Consider the following 22,366-nt stretch of genomic DNA (forward strand, 5'->3'; position numbering starts at 1 on the left):
GGGCGGGTGTGTGGTGGCCACCACTGAGGGTGGGTCTCTGCAGCCGGCTCTCCCCCCTGCCTCCTCGGGGGCCACCGACCGTGGCTCGCAGGGCTGGTGTGTGGTGGCCACCACTGAGGGTGGGTCTCTGCAGCCGGCTCCCCCCTCCCTCCTACGGGGGCTCCGGCTCGCAGGGCTGGTGTCTGGTGGCCACCACTGAGGGTGGGTCTGTCTGACTGCGGGGGCCGCCTGCCCCCAGGGCCCCTGTCATCATGCTGGAAGCCAAAGAGGTGGCCAAGCTGTACCAGACGGACTTCATCCGCAACGCGCGGGCCGTGGGCGTCCTGTGGGCCGTCTGCACGCTCTGCTTCGGCATCCTGGAGGTGGTGGTCCTGATCCAGCCCACCTGGGTGCGCACGGGGGACCAGGGCGCACGGGCGCGCAGCAGCCTGGCGCGGGCCTCGCTGCAGCCCGTGGTGGGCTCCTTCGGCCTCTACCAGGTGTGCGTGGAGAGCGAGTGGACGGTGGAGTGCCGGGGGTCCCTGGCCACGCTGACGCCCGTGCCGGCCTTCAAGGCGGCGGCCGTCTTCATCTTCATGGCGCTCATCCTGGTGCTGAGCAGCGTGGGCTGCTTCGGTCTCTTCTGGTTCTGCAACGCGGCCTCGGTGTACAAGGTGTGCGCCTGGCTGCAGCTGACGGCGGGTGAGTGGCACGGGGCACGCTGTGATTACCATGCCAGGGGACTCCATGGCACCAGGGGCGGCATGTTTACATTACAATGTACAACTCCAACTGTGGGGCCACTAGCAACCCTGCCTGAGCGCGCTCTCTCTCATCCTTTCCTCATTTTTCTCTGCCCATATTCAATATATTCGGCCTTCCTCTCTTTTCTCCTTCTCTCTTCGCGTATTTTTTTCTTCACCTCCCCCCTCTGTCTTTCCTTCCACATAACTTTTTTCCTTTCTCCGCTTCCTTTTCCTCCAGTCCTTCCTCCCACATCTTTCTGCTGTTTACCTTGCTCGGCCTCTATTTCTTTCCCTTCCCCCGTCTCTTCTGTCCCCACTTCCCCTCCACTCACTGTTCATTTCGTTCTTCCCCTCCCCTTGTATTTGATCCTCTACTTTGTTCGTTGTCTGATTTCGCTTCTCTACATGGCTTACATACTTCTCTCTCTGCCTGAACTCTCTTCCATCTTCACCATGTCCTCTTGGTTCGTTCTTGTTCTCTCACTGTGCCTCTTCTCTCCAAACTCCTTTCTCCTCTTTTGTTTCTCTTTTCCCTTTTATTTTCTGCCAGACACGGTTTCCTTCTAGTGTACTCTTCCCTTCTCTCCGTTTCTCTCATTCTCTCAATTCTCTCCTGTCCTCTAGTTCTCCAAATCTATCTCTTCCGCCTGTTTCTACTTCCCACCCCTCCTCTCCACCTGCCTCGTTTACCCTCCAGTTCTCTCTTGCTTTTCTATCCTATCTCCTTCCCCTCCATCCCTCCGTCTTTACCTTTCTCTCCTCACTCTTGCTTCTCGTTCTCCCATTCGTCCCATGCTCTCCAGGGCCCCGCGCAGCACACATGGTTTGTCGTCTCTGTGATTTAATACTGTCCCCCCGCTTGTCCTCCCCCTGCAGCCACCTGCCAGGCCCTGGGCTGCCTCATCTTCCCCGACGGCTGGGGGGCGCCCGAGGTGCGCCCCCTGTGCGGGCGCCGGGCGGACAGCTACCAGCTGGGGGAGTGCGAGGTGCACTGGGGCTTCACGCTGGCCATCCTGGGCATGGTGGACGCGCTGGTGCTGTCCGTGCTGGCCTTCGTGCTGGGGAACCGGCAGGACGCCCTGCTGCCGGACGACTACTCGCCGGAGAAGAAAGGTGAGGAGCCCCGGGGGTGGGGAGGGGGGAGAAGGACCAGTGGAGGGGAGGGTGGGAGCGCGTGCATCCAGAGGTGTGACCCCCCCCCCCCCCGGGTCAGGGTGGCACAGAGGGCAATGGACCAGTGTAGAGGAGGGTGGGAGCGCGTGCCTCCAGAGGTGCACTACTACAGGGGTACTTCCACTCTTCATCCGTACACTACGACACGGGTGCATCTCCTCTCCATAGGGGCACTACTACACAGACACATCCACTCTCCATCGGTTCACTATTACACAGGCACATCCACTCTTCATCCGTGCACTACTACACGGGTACATCCTCTCTCCATCCATGCACTACTACACAGGTACATCCACTCTCCATCTGTGCACTACTACACAGGTACATCCACTCTCCATCGGTACACTATTACACAGGTACATCCACTCTTCATCCGTACACTACTACACGGGTATATCCACGCTCCATCCGTGCACTACTACACGGGTACATCCACTCTCCATCTGTGCACTACTACACAGGTACATCCACTCTCCATCGGTACACTATTACACAGGTACATCCACTCTTCATCCGTACACTACTACACGGGTATATCCACGCTCCATCCGTGCACTACTACACGGGTACATCCACTCTCCAGCCGTACACTACTACACAGGTACATCCATTCTCCATCTGTGCACTACTACACAGGTGCATCCACTCTCCATCTGTGCACTACCACACAGGTACATCCACTCTCCATCCGTGCACTACTACACAGGTACATCCACTCTCCATCCGTGCACTACTACACGGGTACATCCACTCTCCAGCCGTACACTACTACACAGGTACATCCATTCTCCATCTGTGCACTACTACACAGGTGCATCCACTCTCCATCTGTGCACTACCACACAGGTACATCCACTCTCCATCCGTGCATCCTCTCTGCATCAGTACACTATTACACTGGTACATCCACTCTCCATCCGTGCACTACTACACAGGTACATCCACTCTCCATCTGTGCACTACTACACAGGTACATCCACTCTCCATCCGTGCATCCTCTCTGCATCAGTACACTATTACACTGGTACATCCACTCTCCATCCGTGCACTACTACACAGGTACATCCACTCTCCATCTGTGCACTACTACACAGGTACATCCACTCTCCATCCGTGCATCCTCTCTCCATCCGTACACTATTACACTGGTACATCCTCTCTCCATCCATGCACTACTACACAGGTACATCCACTCTCCATCTGTGCACAACTACACAGGTACATCCACTCTCCATCGGTACACTATTACACAGGCACATCCACTCTTCATCCGTACACTACTACACGGGTATATCCACGCTCCATCCGTGCACTACTACACAGGTACATCCACTCTCCATCTGTGCACTACTACACAGGTACATCCACTCTCCATCCGTGCATCCTCTCTGCATCAGTACACTATTACACTGGTACATCCACTCTCCATCCGTGCACTACTACACAGGTACATCCACTCTTCATCTGTGCACTACTACACAGGTACATCCACTCTCCATCTGTGCACTACTACACAGGTACATCCACTCTCCATCCTTGCACTACTACACAGGTACATCCACTCTCCATCTGTGCACTACTACACAGGTACATCCACTCTCCATCTGTGCACTACTACACAGGTACATCCACTCTCCATCCGTGCATCCTCTCTGCATCAGTACACTATTACACAGGTACATCCACTCTCCATCTGTGCACTACTACACAGGTACATCCACTCTCCATCCGTGCATCCTCTCTGCATCAGTACACTATTACACTGGTACATCCACTCTCCATCCGTGCACTACTACACAGGTACATCCAATCTCAATCCATGCACTACTACACGGGTACATCCTCTCTCCATCTGTGCACTACTACACAGGTAAATCCTCTCTCCATCCCTGCATCCTCTCTGCATCAGTACACTACTACACAGGTACATCCACTCTCCATCCGTGCACAACAACACAGGTACATCCACTCTCTATCAGTACACTACTACACAGGCAGACTGAAAAGAGATAAGGAATATTCTTTATGGATCAAACTCCGGAAATCCTCTCATAAGGGTCAAGCCAGGACATTCTGGTCATTAATTGGCGAAGGTTGCGGTTCTAGATCCAGACCCACGCCAATTTCTATTGATGAGCAGATCTGGGTGCAATATATTAAGCATTTGTATAGCAGTAATGGCTTGCAACGGGATGATGATTCTCTTCACGAGGACAATCTTCCCTATGATCCCCCGTCCGAAAAGGACATCGAATTAGCTATCAAGGGCATGCGCTCTTCTGGCGTGATGGGTCCGGATGAGGTCCCTATTTCTGTTCTAAAATATCAGAGTGAATTATGGAGTAAAATCCTTTACCCAGTGTTTAAATTTTGTTTTATTAGTGGAACAGTTCCTCCATCTTGGAAAGGGAGCATACTAGTCCCTCTTTTAAAAAAAGGGGCTAGAGACCTACCTCAAAACTACCGCCAAATCGCTCTATTAGATGCTATTGGCAAGGTCTTTGCAAAATGTCTTCTTAATTTAATTAACGATTGGGTGTCTAAGGCCGAAATTCTACCCTATGAACAAACCGGTTTTAGGCAAAGGCACAGTACCCTAGATAATCTGACTGCACTCCAGGTTATAACGGAGAAATATGTCAAGGTTCGTGGAGGGCGAGTTTATGGCGCCTTTATCGATTTCTCCACAGCTTTCGACAAAGTGGATAGAACATTGCTGTGGGGAAAGTTATTCGATTTAGGGATGCCATCAACTCTTATCAGATTAGTCCGTGCCTTGCATTCAGATACCTGGTGCAGAGTGTTGTTGGGTGGGGAAAGAGGACTGTCTAGAATTATCTCCACAGCTAATGGGTTAAAGCAAGGCTGCCTATTGGCTCCTTTGCTGTTTTCCCTATATATAGCTGATCTACCCCAGGTTCTTTCTGCAAGTACAGGTATTGTTCCGAACTTGGGGGGCTCCCCAATCGTATGTCTTATGTATGCTGATGACATTTTGATTCTTGACCTAACGCCTAAAGGGTTGAAAAATCGCCTGCATGCTTTGTACAATTATGCAGGAAAGCATCATCTGCTGATAAATATTGCAAAAAGTAAAGTGATGTGTTTGACGGGTAGGAAAAATTCTAAATATATGAACTTTCATTGGACCGTGGGGGGCCAAAAGTTGGAAGTAGTGCAATCTTATACTTTTCTTGGCAAAATTGTTACGAGCATCTTAAGTGAAAAAGCTCACATAGCTAATAACACCCGGAAAGCTATTGTCCAGGGAAAGAGTTTGGTTTCACTATATAAGGCCACAGGTAGAAGACATTTCTCGATACTGCTGGAGGTATAGCGAGCAAAAATTCCTGCCTCTTTACTTTACGGAATGGAGTTAATCAATATGAAAAGCTGGAGTTTCTTGAACTCCTCTGAAGGTAAAATCCTACGTAGCCTTTTATCTGTCAACACAGCTAGTTCAACAGCTGCTCTTAGACAGGAATTCGGATTACGTAGCAGCTGTGTTCAAGGTCTAGCGGGGAGTGTGCGCTGGGTCTTTAGCCTGGCAAAGGGTGAGCCTGGCACATTAAGACATCTTATAAAAACTGAGCTGCTGGAAAATTTTAATGATTACTCTTTAATTCTAAATTTCTTTAGATGTGCTGTGAGCCAATTACAACTAGATGAAGCTGTTTTATTTTCTTTATCTGCATATTAGCTGAAAACCCTCCTGAAGTCCGCATCTTGGGAATTAGGGTTCAGACTGGATAGAGAGACTCATATTCTAAAAAAAGGCACCACTCCAGTTATTGATTCCTGTCTGGTGAAGAATGGGCAACCTTATGTTTTTTGGAACATTCCTCATGGAGTCAGGCGTCTATTGTTTTTACTAAGGCAGGACTTACTTCCTTTGAAATCTCTCTTATTCAGATGGTATGGTTCATCAGCCTTATGTGATCTCTGCAATATGAAAAATCAGGACTTGCTCCATGCCATCTTTGTTTGCCCAGCTCTAATGTCGCACAGGCGAAAGTGGCTAAGACCCATCTGTCTCCAATTGAATATTCTGTCTGCTACTGCTTTTATTGCGGCTATGAACAACCCCCCTAATGAAATGTTCTGTTTTAAATTGTATAACTTTTAAAAATGTTTTTTGACTCTGTATTAGGTGGTTGTTTCGACGTCCAGTTCACTCTGTATTTTTATTCATTTTTCTATGTAATTTAATATCACTTATTCAAGATTTTATGGAATGTAATGCTATGTCTTTTATGTGGATCTCATGAGAGTTCCGTAATCATAAATAAAAATAAACTTGATAAACTTAACACAGGTACATCCACTCTCCATCCGTTCACAACTACACAGGTACATCCACTCTCTATCAGTACACTACTACACGGTACATCCTCTCTCCATCCGTGCACTACTACACTGGAACATCCACTCTCCTTCGGTACACTACTACACGGGTACATCCTCTCTCCATCCGTGCACTACTACACAAGTGCATCCATTCACTCTCCACTGCTATACTGGTACATTCTCTCTGCAGCAGTACACTACAACCCTGGTACATCCACTCTCCATCCGTGCACTACAACACAGGTACATCTAGTCTCCATCAGTGCACTATAACACAGGTACATCCACTCTCCATTGGTGCACTTCAACACAGGTACATCCTCTCTCCAGCAGTACACTACAACCACAGTACATCCACTCCATCTGTGCACTACAACACTGGTATATCCACTCTCCATCGGTACACTACTACACAGGTACATCCACTCTCCATCGGTACACTACTACACAGGTACATCCACTCTCCATCCGTGCATCCTCTCTGCATCAGTACACTACTACACAGGTACATCCTCTCTCCATCCGTGCACAACTACACAGGTACATCCACTCTCTATCAGTACACTACTACACGGTACATCCTCTCTCCATCCGTGCACTACTACACAGGTACATCCCCTCTCCATCGGTACACTACTTCACGGGTACATCCTCTCTCCATCCGTGCACTACTACACAAGTGCATTCATTCGCCTTCGTCACACTACTACACAAGTACATTCACTCTCCACTGCTATACTGGTACATCCTCTCTGCAGCAGTACACTACAACCCTGGTACATCCACTCTCCATCGGTGGACTACAACACAGGTACATCCTCTCTCCAGCAGTACACTACAACCACGGTACATCCACTCCATCTGTGCACTACAACACTGGTATATTCACTCTCCATCGGTACACTACTACACCGGTACATCCACTCTCCATCGGTACACTACTACACAGGTACATCCACTCTCCATCTGTACACTACTACACAGGTACATCCTCTCTCCATCCGTGCATCCTCTCTGCATCAGTACACTACTACACTGATACATCCTCTCTCCATCCGTGCACAACTACACAGGTACATCCACTCTCCATCCATGCACTACTACACAGGTACATCCACTCTCCATCGGTACACTACTACACGGGTACATCCTCTCTCCATCCGTGCACTACTACACAGGTACATCCACTCTCCATCGGTACACTACTTCACGGGTACATCCACTCTCCATCCGTGCACTACTACACAGGTACATCCACTCTCCTTCGGTACACTACTACACAAGTACATCAATTCTCCTTCGTCACACTACTACACAAGTACATTCACTCTCCACTGCTATACTGGTACATCCTCTCTGCAGCAGTACACTACAACCCTGGTACATTCACTCTCCATCCGTGCACTACAACACAGGTACATCCAGTCTCCATCGGTGCACTACAACACAGGTACATCCACACCACAACCACGGTACATCCACTCCATCAGTGCACTACTACACAGCTACATCCACTCTCCATCCGTGCACTACTACAGGGGTACATCCAGTCTCCACCAGTACACTACTACACGGGTACATCCACTCTCCATCCGTACACTACTACACAGGTACTCCACTCTCCATCCGTGCACTACTTCACGGGTACATCCGCTCTTCATCCATACACTACTACAAGGGTACTCCACTCTCCATCCGTACACTACTACACGGGTACTCCACTCTCCATCCGTGCACTACTACACGGGTACATCCACTCCATCGGTGCACTACTACACGGGTACATCCACTCCATCGGTGCACTACTACACGGGTACATCCACTCCATCCGTGCACTACTACACGGGTACATCCACTCCATCGGTGCACTACTACTCGGGTACATCGACTCCATCGGTGCACTACTACACGGGTACATCCACTCCATCGGTGCACTGCTACACGCGTACCTCCTCACTCAATAGGTACACTACGACACAAGTATATTCACTCTTCATCAGTGCACTACTACACAGATGCATCCACTCTCCATCGGTTCACTACTACAAGGGTACATCCTCTCTCAATAGGTACACTACTTCACAAGTACATTCACTCTCCATCAGTATAGTACTACATAAGGTGGGTCTGCTCTTCATGGGTAACAGTGGAGGCAGGTACAGGTAAGAGTGTCGGGTCGGGGAAGTCGACATACAACGGGATAACTTAAATTAAACAAAGAATAAAACCACTTACCTTGCGCTCGCGGCATTGCTAAGCGCAAGTTAAGTGGTTTGGACTTACCTAACCCTCACTCCGCCTCACCACTCCTACGTGTGCCAGCCGTGACATAAGGTGCATCCACTATTCATCTGTGCTACATAAGATAGATACACTCTCCATCAGTGCACTATAATGCAAGTACATTCACTCTCCATAACTACAGCCCTAAATGAAGTTCATTCACTCTTCTTCGGTGCACTACTAAACAAGCACATCTGTTCTCCATTTGTACACTGCAACACAAGTGCATCCACTCTCCACCAGAATATTCCTACATAAGATACACTTTTCATGTTAATGTTAATGTTAAGAATGATTTGTAAAGCACACGTACACCGGTTGGTTTAATGGCTCTGTGCACTACTACACAAGTACATTTACTCTCTATAACTTCAGCCCTAAACAAAGTGCATTCATTCTCTACTGGTACACTACTACACGGGTACATCTGCTCTCCATTGGTACACTGCAACATGAGTACATCCTCTCTCCACCAGAATAGTCCTACATGAGATACACACCCTATTCGGTGCACTACTACACTAATACATTCACTCTCTATAAGTACAGTCCTAAAGGAAGTGCATTCACTCTCCATTGGTACACTACTACGCCGGCACATCTTCTCTCCATTGGTACACTACTACACAAGTACACCCCTTTTCCACGAGTACAGTACTACATGAGGTTTATTGAGTCATCAGTAAATTACTACATGAATAACATAAACACATGGATTTAATTGGTACACTACTCCATGAGTACATTCACTCTTCATAAGTACATCCCTAAATGAGGTGCATACACTCTCCATCAGTACACTACTACACAGGTACATCCGCTGCCCGTCGCTGCACTATTACACAAGTAAATCCACTCTCCACCAGAATAGTACTACATAACGTGGATTCGCTCTTTATTGGTACACTAGTAAATGTAAATCCAGTACTTGTATAGCACACAAATTACATCTCGGCGCTGGGGGCCATTCACGCTCCACCAGTATAGTAATACATAAGGTGGGTCTGCTCTCCATCAGTATTCTACTAAATGTTTACATTTACTCTCCACTGGTTTAATACCACATAAGGTGGGTTCCATCTTCATTGGTACAATACAACACATGTATATTCAATCTCAACCAGTATAGTACTACTTAAGGTGAGTCTGCTCTTCATTAGTACACTACTAAATGAGCACATTCACGCTTCACTAGTATAGTACTACATAAGGTGGATCCGCACTTCATTGATACCCTACTACACAAATACATTCACGCTTCACCAGCATAGTGCTACATAAGGTGGGTCCGCTCTTCATTGATACCCTGCTACACAAATACATTCACGCTTCACCAGCATAGTGCTACATAAGGTGGGTCGGCCCTTCATTAGTGCACTACACGTGTATATTACCGCTTCACAAGTATAGTACTACATAAGGTAACAGGAATGTACGCTGTACACCTACTCTCCGTCAGTTCCATATGACATGATGTACATCCACTTTTCATTAATACTGTGATCCATTAGTTAGATTTACCCCCGATTATTATTATATTTGTGAGTGTTATAGAGCGCATAGCTGCCCAGGGGCTTCCCAGCGCTACAGAGCAGAAGAACATGATCCAATGATTCAGGCTGGGATTAACCATGTCTTCAGTTTTTTTCTAAAGGCCATATCGTCTGTAAGGAGACTTAGCTCTGTGGGCATGGCATTCCAAAGTTTTGGTACTAAGTGCGTGAACGATCTTCTTACCCATCAGGAACGCCTAATTCTAGAGGTTTTGGCCTAGGCGATCTGAGGCAGACCTTAGGGCTCCTTGTGATGTATAGGGTAAGATCAGAGACCTTAGTAGAGTTTGCTCTTTTTTGTTTAGGGCCCTGTGTGCTATGCGCCGTGATTTAAACTTGGTCCTGGCTTGCACTGGCAGCCAGTGGAGGTGTTTCAAAGCCTTTTCCGCTGATTCATGTCTTGGTATGTTTCTGAGTAGCCTGGCTGCAGCATTTTGTCCCACCTGTAATCTTTTCAGCACGTATTTAGGTGACCCCAGTAAGAGAGAGTTCCTGTAGTCGAGGCGTGAGACCACCAAGGCCTGTATCACGGTTCTCTTGGCCTCCTCTGGAATGAAGTCCAGAACTTTCGGAGCATCCGCAAAATTCCGAAGCTGGTGGCTGACAGTTTCCTAGCTTGTGTTTCCATAGTGAGGTTGTGGTCTAGCCACACGCCTAGGTTCTTTATGGAGTTGTTATGCACCGGTGGAATCCTAGTTCTTTTGCCCAATTTATGGTACTATGAGGTGCCATCTTGTTCCCTAGGAACATGAGTTCTGTTTTGTCCCCGTTTAGTTTTAGCTTGCTGCTTGTCATCCAGTTGGCTACCTTTTCCATGCAGGGGGACACCAGGTTGTGTTTTGAGTCGGGTCCCCTGTAACAGAGACTACCAGTTGGGTGTCGTCTGTGTATGTTACAATTGACAGCCCAAATTCCTGGACAATCTCGGCCAGAGGTTGCATGTACAGGTTGAACAGCGTGGGGCTAAGGGAGGAGCCCGGTGGCACAGCACATGCGACCTCTAGACTGTCCGAGAAATGTCAGCATTCTGTGGTTTGAAAGGCTCTGTCTTTCAAGAAAGACACTATCCACCTTAACGCATGGTCTTGGATCCCAGCTCTCTCTAGCCTATGAGTGGGTGTTTTTTGAGCCACTGTGTCAAAGGCTGCACTCAAATCGAGTAGCAGAATGGCGGCAGCACCCCCTCAATCAAGGATTCCCTTCAGTTTTTCTGTGGCCACTATCAAGGCAGATTCAGTGCTATGTGCTGGTATGAAGCCCATTTGGGTCCATTGTAGTATCTCATTCTCTAGGAACTGGAACAGCGTGTTATTGACATGTTTTTCCACCATCTTTCCTAAGATGGGTAGGAATGAAATGGGGTGAAAATTACGCAGGTCTTTTGGGTCTAGGTGTGGCTTTTCTAGCAGAGGACGTACTATGGCGTGTTTCCAGGATTTCTGCACTTTCCCTGGTCTGAGGGATAAGGTGAGTAATTCTGTGGCGGTTGCCAGGATGTCGTCTCCTCCCTGTAACAAGATGTGGGGTGGGATGGATTGGATCTAAAGGGGACCCTGATTTGATGCCTTGTAGAATTTTAGTCGTAGTGTCTTTATTTATTGCCGGGAATGTCTTTAGTGTTGGTCTTGCTGTGTGTTCCGTAACTAACTTATTGCTTTGAGGGTCTGTACTGTAACCAATCTCAGTCATGAAGTTGTAAATGTTTTCGACCTTATTTTTTAAAAAGGCTGCCAGTTCGTTGCATCTCTCCCTAGAGGAGGATTGTGGAGAGGCATCGGGTGCTATTGATGTGAGCGATTTAACCACCTTAAAAATTTCACTAGACGAGTTGATGGCTGACTTTATTTTTTCCTGGAACTATCTGGCTTGGGCTATCTTGATTTCCTTATGACAGTGTCTGATCTCCTTCTACACAGGACATCCCTCTCCACCAGTGTGATACTGCATAAGGTAATCTACTCTTTGTCAGTACAGTACCACATGAGGTGCCTCCATTTTCAGCTAGGTGCTACCTGAGGTGCAGCCACTCTCCCCAGTGTAATACTCATTGTAGTACATCTAGCCACCACCAGTACGGTACTACATGAGGTGCATTCCCTCTCCATCAGGATGCTACTACACACGCATTCACTCTCCGCCAGCGCAGCATTAAATAAAGCACATCTACTCTACATAAGGTGTATCCACTTCCCAGAAGTACAGTACAACAATTATCCAGGAGTACAGTACTACATGAGGTGCATCTGATAGCAGTACAATACTCTTTTAAGAGTGGCCACTCTCTGTTCCTATAGTATTACATGTGGTACACAGTCTTCGTGAGTACGGTACAGCATCAGTACGGTTTACATGCAGTACATGTACTCTCTACCAGTATAGCTCCACAGAAGAAACTCTCATTGTCCATTAGTACAGCCCTACAAAAGGTGCTTTCACTCAACTTCAGTACATCTACTGTCCATCTGTACAGGACTACCTACATGAGGCAAACCCCAGAGCCCTGCTCTTGATCTATTGCACAGAAACTTGCATTGCACCCATCATAAATACTCTTGGGTAGCGAAACTGTGGAAACAACACCTGAGCGCATCTTGACATCTTGTTTTGAAACAACTCCTGAAGTGTAGTGTTGATTACTTGTGCCAGATGTTGGCGAGGACTCCTTGGCAACTACTTATCACTTGTGCCAGATGTTAACCAGAATCCTTGAGGACTACTTATCCCATGTGCCAAATGTTGCCCAGGACCCCTTGGCTATTACTTATTACTTGTGCCAAAGGCTGGAAATGGCATCTCTTCTGTACGGGGAACCAGTGGAGTTACCTGAGGTGGGGTGTGATGTGGATTCATTGTGGAAAGCCAAGAAGGAGTCTGACTACAGAGTTCTGTATGGTCTGATGTCTCTGTAGGAGGTGTACAGAGATTCCTACGTAGAAGGTGTTGCCGTATTTCAGTCAGCTGGTATTGATGGCCTGTCCCACTGTGCCTCTCGTGTGCAGAGGTAGCCACTTGAAGATCTTATGTAGCATGTGCAGAGCAAGGAAGCAGGTGGAGGAGAAAGTGTTGATCTGTGATTTCATTTTGAGCTTGCTTTAAATGATGATTCTGATGTTTCTGGCATGGTTGCAGGGAGTGGATGTGGGTCCTAGGTCTGAAGGCCACCAGGATTTGTTCCATGTGTTGCTGCTGTTGCCGAAGGTCAGTACTTCTGTCTTGTCTGTGTTCAGCTGCAGGCAGTTGTTCTTCATCCAGTTGCTGACTCTTGTCATGTTTCTGTAGAAGTTGGTTCTGGTGGTGGTGGTGGTGGTGTCGTAAGTGAGTAAGAGGATGAGTCAAGCATCATCTGCGTAGGAAATTATGTTCAGAACATGGGATCTGACGATGTGGACCAGCGGAGTCCTATATGCGTTGAAGAGCTTGGGGCTGAGGGATGAGCCCTGGGGGATAATGCAGGTGATCTCCTTGGGTGTCGAGGTGAAAGCTGGGGTGTGGTTTTCTGGGTTCTTCCGGTGAGGAAAGAGGTGGTCCATCTGAGTGCATCCCCTTGGATGCTGATGTGGTGGAGTCTTTCGATCAGTGTGTGGTGGGATAAGGTGTTGAAGGCTTCCTAGAGGTTTAGGAGGATCAAAGCTGCTGTTTCTCCTTAGTTGAGGAGGGTTTGGATTTCATCGGTGGCTGCGATTAGGGTGGGTTTGGTGCTGTGATTGCTGTGGAAGCCGGATTGGGATGCATCAAGTAGCTGGTTGTGCTCCAAGTGTGTCAGAGTTGCTCATTGATCTTTTTCAGTACCTTCACTGGGAATGGGAGTAGGGAAATTGCCTAGTAGTTTTTGAGTTTTCAGGGGTCGCTGGAGGGTTTTTTGAGTAGTGGTCTGACTTGGGCATGTTTCCAGGCGTCGAGAAATGTTGCATTGGTGATAGAGGTGTTGAGCAGGGTGGTGAGATCCTGGCCGATCCCTTGGTTTCCGAGGTTAAAGATGTGATGCAGGCATGGGTCTGTGGGAGCTCCAAAGGGGATGGATTGCATGGTGAAGGTGTTGTCCTGGGTGGAGAAGTTGTTGCAGGTGGACAGTCTGAGGTGCATGTCGGTTGCGGTGGTGGCGTATCTGTCAAGAAAGTCTGTAGTTGTGGGTTGGGGTTCTAAATTACTGTATACAGTTGCAATCTTGTTCTGGGAGAAGTTGAAGAGGTTGTTGCACAGCTTCTGTGATGTTGTTTTCCCTGATAGCCGGGTTAGAGAGTTGAAAAATTCCTTGATGGTGTTGGTGCTAGTTTCCATGCACGCGGCTTGGGCTGTGTTCTTTTTGCTCTCAGTAGGCAGTCGTTGAGGTTCAGGGAGGTCAAGAAGGCTCCCCTGGCGGAGCTGTTCTTGCTGGCGTGCTATCTCCTCTCCAGCTGTTTGCTGTCTCGTTTCGCTGTTCTGAGTTCTTGGTTGCACCAGATGGCCTTTTTAAAGGGTTTTCTCTGTATGTTGCTCTTGATGGGGACAATGGTGTTGGCGCAATTGATGATCCAGGCATTGAAATTCTTCACCCTGTTTGAGGTTGGTGATGGTAGCGGGGTTGGAGGTGTTGAGGGCCTCTGTCCAGCTGGTCTTTAAGATTTTGCTCCACCTCCGGTGGGGGGCACTGGTCGTTTTGGGGGTGGCAGTTTAGGGGCTGGAGATGCTGAAGTGGACGATGAAGTGATCTGTCCATGTGAGTTCTGTGATGTGGCTGTATTTGACGCAGTTGCTGGAGGTGAAAAGGGTCCAGCGTGTGTCCTGCGGTGTGTTTAAGGTCATGGATGATCTGGGTCATTCCGAGGCTGCTCATACTGTTGAGAAGGTGTGCGATATTGTTGTTGGGGTCGTCAATGTGAACATTTAGGTTGTTGCGGAACATGTAGTCCTTGAGGTTTAAGGGGTAGGAGCACTATGAGGTCTGCAACGATGTTGCAGAAGCTGGAGTGTGGGCCTGGGGCGTCTGATGGTTGTCTTATCATCTGTGTGGGGCTTTAAGTTGAGATGCTCCATGGGAATGGTAGTGATGCACTGTACTTTGTGGATGATGGCTATTCCACCTCCAGGCTTGTTGGTGCAGTCTTTGTGGGGGATTTTATATCGTTGGGGATCTCTGTGGCAATGTCTGGGGTGGATGTGGGGTTGAGCCAGGTCTCAGTGTCAGTGATGAAGACAATGCCAGGTGCAAGGGTGGCAATGAGGTCCCATAATTCGGTGGAAAGCTTGCAGAGAAGGGCAAATGCAAGTTGGTGTTTTTGTTTATGTGGTGTTGGTGGGCTGGTGTGTGTGCAGTGGGTGCAGGTAAAAGGTCCTACCGTGGAGCGTGGATGAGTTCGGTGACAGTGTTTGTTGCGGCATCCTGGGTCAAAGGTGCAGAGTTCGGCAATGGTGGATCTTTAAGGCGGTGGAGAGACAATGGTCATTGCACTGGGACCGTTCCAGGCAGGAACGGACAAAGATCAGCTTGCCTTTGGTGTCCCTTCAGTGCACATTTGCTCTGCAGTTGCACTGTGGCCAGCATTAAGTAGGCCCTGGGTTGGACAGGCCTTCTGTTGGCGGGAAGAACTTGAGTGGGAAAACCCCAACGGGAAAACATGGGCAGAGGCGGTGCCGCTGGATCAGTCTGGAACAAGCAGGAACTGGAGACCACAGGCAAGTGGCAGGCTAGGTGTCCAGGTGCCTACTGATGTGGTTGAGCAGCGGCCTGCATTAAGTAGGTCCTGGGGTGAGCCGTGCTTCTATTGGTTGAAAGTACTGAGCGTGCGAAAACCTGGGCTGGAAAAACCTGGCACGAAAACCTGGGCAGTGGAGGTGTAACTGGATCAGTCTGGAACAAGCAAGAACTGGAGGCCACAGGCAAGTGGCAGGCTTGGTTCCAGGTGCCTGCTGATATGGTATGCCAGCGGCCTGCATTAAGTAGGTCCCTGGGTGGTTCGGGCTTTTGTTGGCTGGAAAAACTGTGTTGGAGAACCCAGGTGGGAAAAACCAAGTGGGAAAACCCAGGCAGTGGAGGTGTAATGGGTCAGTCTGGAACAAGCTGGAACTGGAGGCCACAGGCAAGTGGCAGGCTAGGTGTCCAGATGCCTACTGATTTGGTAATGCTGTGACCTACGGTCCAGGGGTGGGCAGGGCCTCTGCTGGCGGGAAGAATGGTGAATGGGAATGCTGCCAAGGAACGCTTTGGGATTACTTATCACTTGTGCCGATGTTGGCCAGGACCCCTTGAGATCACTTATCACTTGTGCTAAATGTTGCTCAGGCCTGTCACTAGGAAGGGCGCGGTAGTGCCTAAGTACCTGTAGCACGCCTCTAGGCAGGGCCTGCACTAGCTAGTGAGTTCAATATATTAGGCGGCTCCAAACCCCGGAAAGATCCACCAATGCACTCGCCATGATGGTCCTCAATACGCGTTGGACCAGTTTTTGATGCACTAATGAGCTCATCAATAAATTGGATATCGAGGTGTCTGGATTTTTATCGCAAGCTACGAGTTTTGCCCATGGAAAGGATCATACCATGGAGATGTTGGTGCTTACTGCATAAAATATGCATATGCCAGTAATTATATTGGATTTTCTTCCCGTTGAATTCCAGCAAGTTTGATCTACAGAATTGGAACTTAGAACTCCAATGTGTGTGTTAAAAGGACTTGTCGCACATACCAGTTATTATCGTCTCCTTCGTAATGAAGTTCCTGTTGGCAGTCGGCTTGGTAATTTTCAATTTCACAAACATCGCCCGCATGGTCTTTTGTTGCCACCGTGTGTACATTGTTGATATTGCAGCTATACTATTAAGGCACTTTGGCACACATGCTCACTGTCTCATGCGACGATCTATTATTTTTTTTAAACAAGCATTAGCAAAGCCAACAGGTCCGGCCTCCTTTTGTTCCTGTGCCAGGGGCGGCTCTAGGCTCATGGGGGCCCTGGGCAGGGATTGTAGGTAGGGGGCCCCGGGAAAGGGGGTCCAGCAGGGGCGGAGGAACGAAGGCGCGAAGGCCAGTGAAGAGGGGGGTCAGGGTGTTTGGAAGTGGAACAGAGCTGGAGGCCACCAAATCCCTGCCAGAGGCCGCCACGCAAATATGTATCCAGAGGATTATTATATTAAGGATATATATCGGCGAGGTGGCCCGTGGGGTTTGGTGGCCCTGTGCAGGTGCACAGCGTGCACATGCCTAAGGCCGCCCCTGCCTGTGCAGTGGAATTATTTGGTGTAGAGTGAAATTATGTGGTGTGGTGTGTTGTGTTGTGGAAGTATGTTGTACATGCTGGAATGGGTTGCATTGAATTTTGTTGTATTGAGTGAAATTATGCGGAATGGAATTATGCTGCATGAAGCAAAGTAGAATTGTGTGGAGTGAAATTATGTGGAATGTAAATATGTGGCATGGAGTTGAATTATGTTGATTGGCATAGTGGTGTGGAGTGGAACGGATTGAAATTATGTGTTGTGGGGTTAAATTATGTTTTGTAGGATGGAATTATGTGGTGTGGGGTGGAAATATGTGTTTAGTAGAATTATGTGGTATTGAATTGTGCAGCATAGACTTGTGTAGCATCGAGTGGAATTTTGTGGAGTAGAATTGTGTGGATTTGAATTGTCTAGCGTAGAATTATGTGACATTGATTGAAATTAGGTTGAGTGGGATTATGTAGCATGAAGTGGAGTTGAATTTTGTGGAGTGGAATTATCTGTCAAGGAGTGGAATTATGTGGGCAGGATTTTTGTGGCATCCTGCAGTGGCATTTTGTGGAGTTTAAATATGTTGTATGTAGGGGAATGGAAACGTTTGCTATGGAGCAGAGTGGATGTATCTGGTGTGGAGTTTAAATATGTGTAGTGTAAATATGTGGCATGGAGCAGAGTGGAATTGTGTGGAGTGTATTTATTTGACATGGTGTGGGGTGGAATTTTGAGGAGTGTAATTGTGTATTTTGTAACTGAGTGGATATATGTAGAGTGTTATTATCTGGTGTGGAACTGAATTAGGTGTAGTGGAATTTTGTTACGTGTAGTGGAATTACCTGGAGTTGAGTTGTGTTGTGTGGAGTGTATTTATGTGGATTGGAGTGGAATAGAATGGTGCTCATGAGACAGCTGTGCTACAATTAAGTATGCGTGCATTCATACATAGCCATGGAGTGGAATTGATGTACCTCTCTCGCTGAGATTAACAAGACAATACTTTAGCTCCTAAGTGAGTCTGATAAAAAAAGCATTGGCAAAGCCAATATGTCTTACATATGCAAGAGCTATTGTCTTTGTCAATGTGCTTTAGCCATCATGCACAGCTGCTGTACAGCAAGGCTGAAGGTAAAGAAAATAAAAGGCGCCATGGCACAGTCAGTGTTGGCCACTTCATAGTGTTTTTTTTATGATCTCCCAAATAACACTTTTAGACTCTTCCCTCTTCGATCCCTCCATTATCCTATTCAATCCAAAATAACAGACTCACACGTCCACCGCTCAAATTATCTCGTATTTTCCCATACTAATCCACCACTAATCCTTTTTTATTCCGGAGTAGCGTGCGACTCACCAAAAAGCACTTTAATGCCTCGTCAGGGGTAGTAAGCACTACATAAATGCAATTACAATTATTACCAGCCACTTTCAGTGTGCCACATATTAAAATAAGGATTTGTTCATATTTATTTAATTTAAGGTGACTAAGTTACTCGTACACACAAATGAGTAAGTCCAAATCGGAAAATGTCACATAGTCTTTCTCAATGGTTGAGGGGATCAGAAATACACAATGGTCCAGTATGATATTTAGCAATCCCTTTATTATTCATTCATTTTAGTATAACAACTCCTCCTTGAAGCCAACATGTTTCATTCCAACCAAACTTCTTCAGGGCTTAGTCAATATCGGAAGGATTCCCTTACATGTCAGTTTTCTTGCATAGTTAATCCAATATTGTAAAACTTTCCTTTGATAAGGAGCAGGAAAGAGATACTGGTCATGGTGTGTGTGTGTTTGTGGATCATTAAGGGATCATTTCTATATTGACTAGCCCTGAAGAAGTTTCGTTAGAACGAAACGTGTTGGTTACAAGAAGTAGTTTTTATACAAAAATGAATGACTAAGAAAGGGATTTCTAAATATCATACCACTGTATATTTATTTTCCTCTCAACCATTGAGAAAGTCTATGTGACATTTTGCTATTTAGACTCACCCGTTTGGGTATAGGAGTAATTCAGAAGTGTGCTGAGTGAGCTCATATAATTTGTGTTGGTGGGACAACCTTGGCTGTCTCTCAATAGAGGATTGTGGTGACTGATCATCCTTTTGACTCGTGCACCTTGGATGATGTATAGAAAAGATTTTTAACTATAAGTGATGGTGATAGGTCCAACTTTTTTAAAAGTCTCAGTTATTTTATTGTAAATTATTTGTTATATACATAATTAGTGTTTATCATGCAGTAGTTGCACCTGTTTCTAAGTACATTCTTTTTTCATGTTTGGAACTGGTATCTGTTAGAGTGCCTCCTATAAATATCTATATGCAACCTGCAATTCACAGAATTAAATCCTACCGGATGCACTCAGCTTTTTATCTTCTCAAGGTTGGTAACATTATTAGGGTCCCCTTCAACATGTTTTTGCTAGGGACCCACCCATGTTTGTGCCAGCTCTGATGTTGGCACGTGATGCCTCCATGCCCTCTGCGATCCAGATGATGGGGGCAGGGGCATAGGGTGAAAAGAGACATTATAGTAACTGACAACAAAGATTCGCATGTTCAGACTTGTAGTAGCACCTAGAACTTTCTTGAGATATTTTCTGAAAAGTAATCTGGATCAGTTTTTCTTGGAATTATTGAAGTTGCTCAGGTTCCTGTGATCAGTCAGTGTCATGTTCTAGAGGTTCACTCCCCTATAGATTAAGCAGCAGCTCCCCAGTAACTCAGTGCACAACCCTCAAAGGAGGCTTCCTGAAGGTAGAGGACAAGGTACCTGGAGTCCAGGTAATGGGACCGGGATTGTGAGACTCATTTTGGATGACTTTACTCTACCCCTAGCATGGGGTCATTATGCGTTTGTTGACTGTGTGTGTTCATAGCGAGGACATAATGTCAAAAAATTAAAACCTTTTCTATCTAAACACCACCCACAGTTGCTACCAGTTTACTTGCAGCAAATATCAAATGTTACCCTTAGGATGAAACCCGACTGCGGTTGTGATTAGCTCCTGGCTAAGGAGATTAAAAAAAACGTCATCATGCAATACAAAGAGGCGGTTCGAAAAGAAGCAACCCATACACAAATGCTGGGCAGAGAACAAACTAGATTCTACTAGAACATTGAAGCTGTAGACCTGAGACTCCCCAACGAGCATTTTGAGTCCTGTGACGGGTGCACCTTGAGCGCAAGGGGACCTGGGTGGATGAGGTCCTTCCAGGGCGTGAGGAGGACCGACAACCATGAATGCTGCAGTTCGGAGATGTCTTATGGAGGTCCAAGCGATGCAGGTTTATTGAGTGTGACGAAAACCACTGATGATGCAAGTTAGCTACTTTATAATGTATCATAGGTATTTATTGAACATCTGATGTGGATCCAGGACTCCTGGACATATGTTGGACACTCCAGCCCAAAACGAATTCTTTTGAGGAGTTGGCATCCGCACATTCATATGTTGTAGCCTTGGAAAGTAACCGAGAAACGACATCTCCTGACATTAACTATATTCTCGTCTTGGAATCTCTGGACCTGAAGAAAGAAGGGAATAACCCAAGTGTGTGAATGTCCTTGCAAGGAACAATGAGATAAAGGACCACTATTAGTCCTTAGATATTTCTACTGCTAGGACTAAGACCTGATGATCAAATTATTTGGTCACAACATAAAAGCCTCTAACATCTTAGGAAAGAATGACATGGTAACATACGCAGTGTCTGATCAAGTCCAAGTGATCTCCGGGAGATGGGAATATTCTCAGAAAAGAAAGACTGAATAAACATAGCAAACTGTTAATTCGCCCCCTGTAAGATTTTTCTGGACCACCAGAGTTACCGTCATTTTCTCTTTACCCTGCAGTACTTTTTGTAAGAAAAAAAACGCTAGCTCAGGTCCTGTGGTGGGACTGCACATGTAAACCATGAACCTACAAGCTCACTTCTGCTTACATGTGTACAATGTGTCTTACTTTTCGAAGTTAAATACATGTTATCCACATAGCATTATAGGGTGCACCAAAGAACAGCTAGGAAGACGCACATGGCTGAAGGTTAATCAGAATTTAAATAGTGTGCTTCCAGCCAAAGAGACATCTATCTATTTATCGATCATTATATCAAACTACATATTGATCAATATATCAGATCAATCTATCAATAGATTAGACAGACAGACAGACAGATAGACACACACACACATATATATATATATATATGTATATATATATATATATATATATATATATATATATATATGTGAAGAAATCCCCGCCTGTCAATGGATGACAGGCAGCAGCAGGGTGCAGACCTCGCAGCGCCACAGCAGACAGGCAAAAGAAGCTCTCCAATAATCCAGCTCGAATGAGTAGCAGGTTCAAAACATTTATTAAGGGGTAACGCGTTTCACTCCACTAGGGAGCTTGATCACACAAAGGCACTCATAAAAGTGGGGATATATAAACAACAAGTGGGAGGGGCTTGATTGGGGAGAAAAAACGCCCAAAAATAAAAAAACAGCAAAGTAAATAAAGCAACAGTGTCTACATTAATCCAACATGTAAAGCACACATGGGAAACAGCATGTACCACATGGAAAATTACATATTAAAGATAACACAATGCAATGTGATGAGAAAGCAAATCTGGGAAGAATTAAGGCAGATCAAGATTAAAGCAGCGCTGCATGGTTCATGAAGGTTGCGAATGAGTAGCATGTAAAATAACATGTAAAATAACATGGGAAGTCACGACAAAGTGCCAAAGTAAGTATTTACATGGAAACAAAATTAGCAAACCAAGGGGTCAAAGAGCGCGCTGAAAACAATTACGGCATAGTGCCTGAGTCAATATGTATATATATATATATACATACACTCAAAAGCAGTAGCAACAGATAACCCTGCGGCTCGGAGTCAAATTAAAAATTTAATTTAGAAAATTAAAATGTAATGTTGAGAATTTGAAATCCATCTACTACTTTCTTTTAAATGTATTAGTGTGGTTTTTAGGGCCAGATGTAGGGAGGTTATTACCAGTCGGTAATAGGCTTTTCCTATGTAGGTGGCAAATTTAACGATTCAGTAAATACCA

General features: G+C 46.5%; 1 protein-coding gene across 1 annotated transcript in view; it reads left to right on the forward strand.

Moving 5' to 3' along the window:
- Positions 1-246: 246 nt before the first annotated feature.
- LOC147684441 (LHFPL tetraspan subfamily member 3 protein-like) overlaps positions 247-22,366 on the forward strand; it is a 57,357-nt gene continuing 35,237 nt past the window's right edge. Inside the window, exons 1-2 of the mRNA XM_086942345.1 lie at positions 247-681; positions 1,602-1,838. Coding sequence (XP_086798471.1) covers positions 252-681; positions 1,602-1,838 — 667 coding nt within the window. The 5' untranslated portion in view covers positions 247-251. The remainder of the gene's footprint in view (positions 682-1,601; positions 1,839-22,366) is intronic.

This window comes from Lissotriton vulgaris, chromosome 10 (genome assembly GCF_964263255.1).
Source record: "Lissotriton vulgaris chromosome 10, aLisVul1.2, whole genome shotgun sequence".
Taxonomy (NCBI): Eukaryota; Metazoa; Chordata; class Amphibia; order Caudata; family Salamandridae; genus Lissotriton; species Lissotriton vulgaris.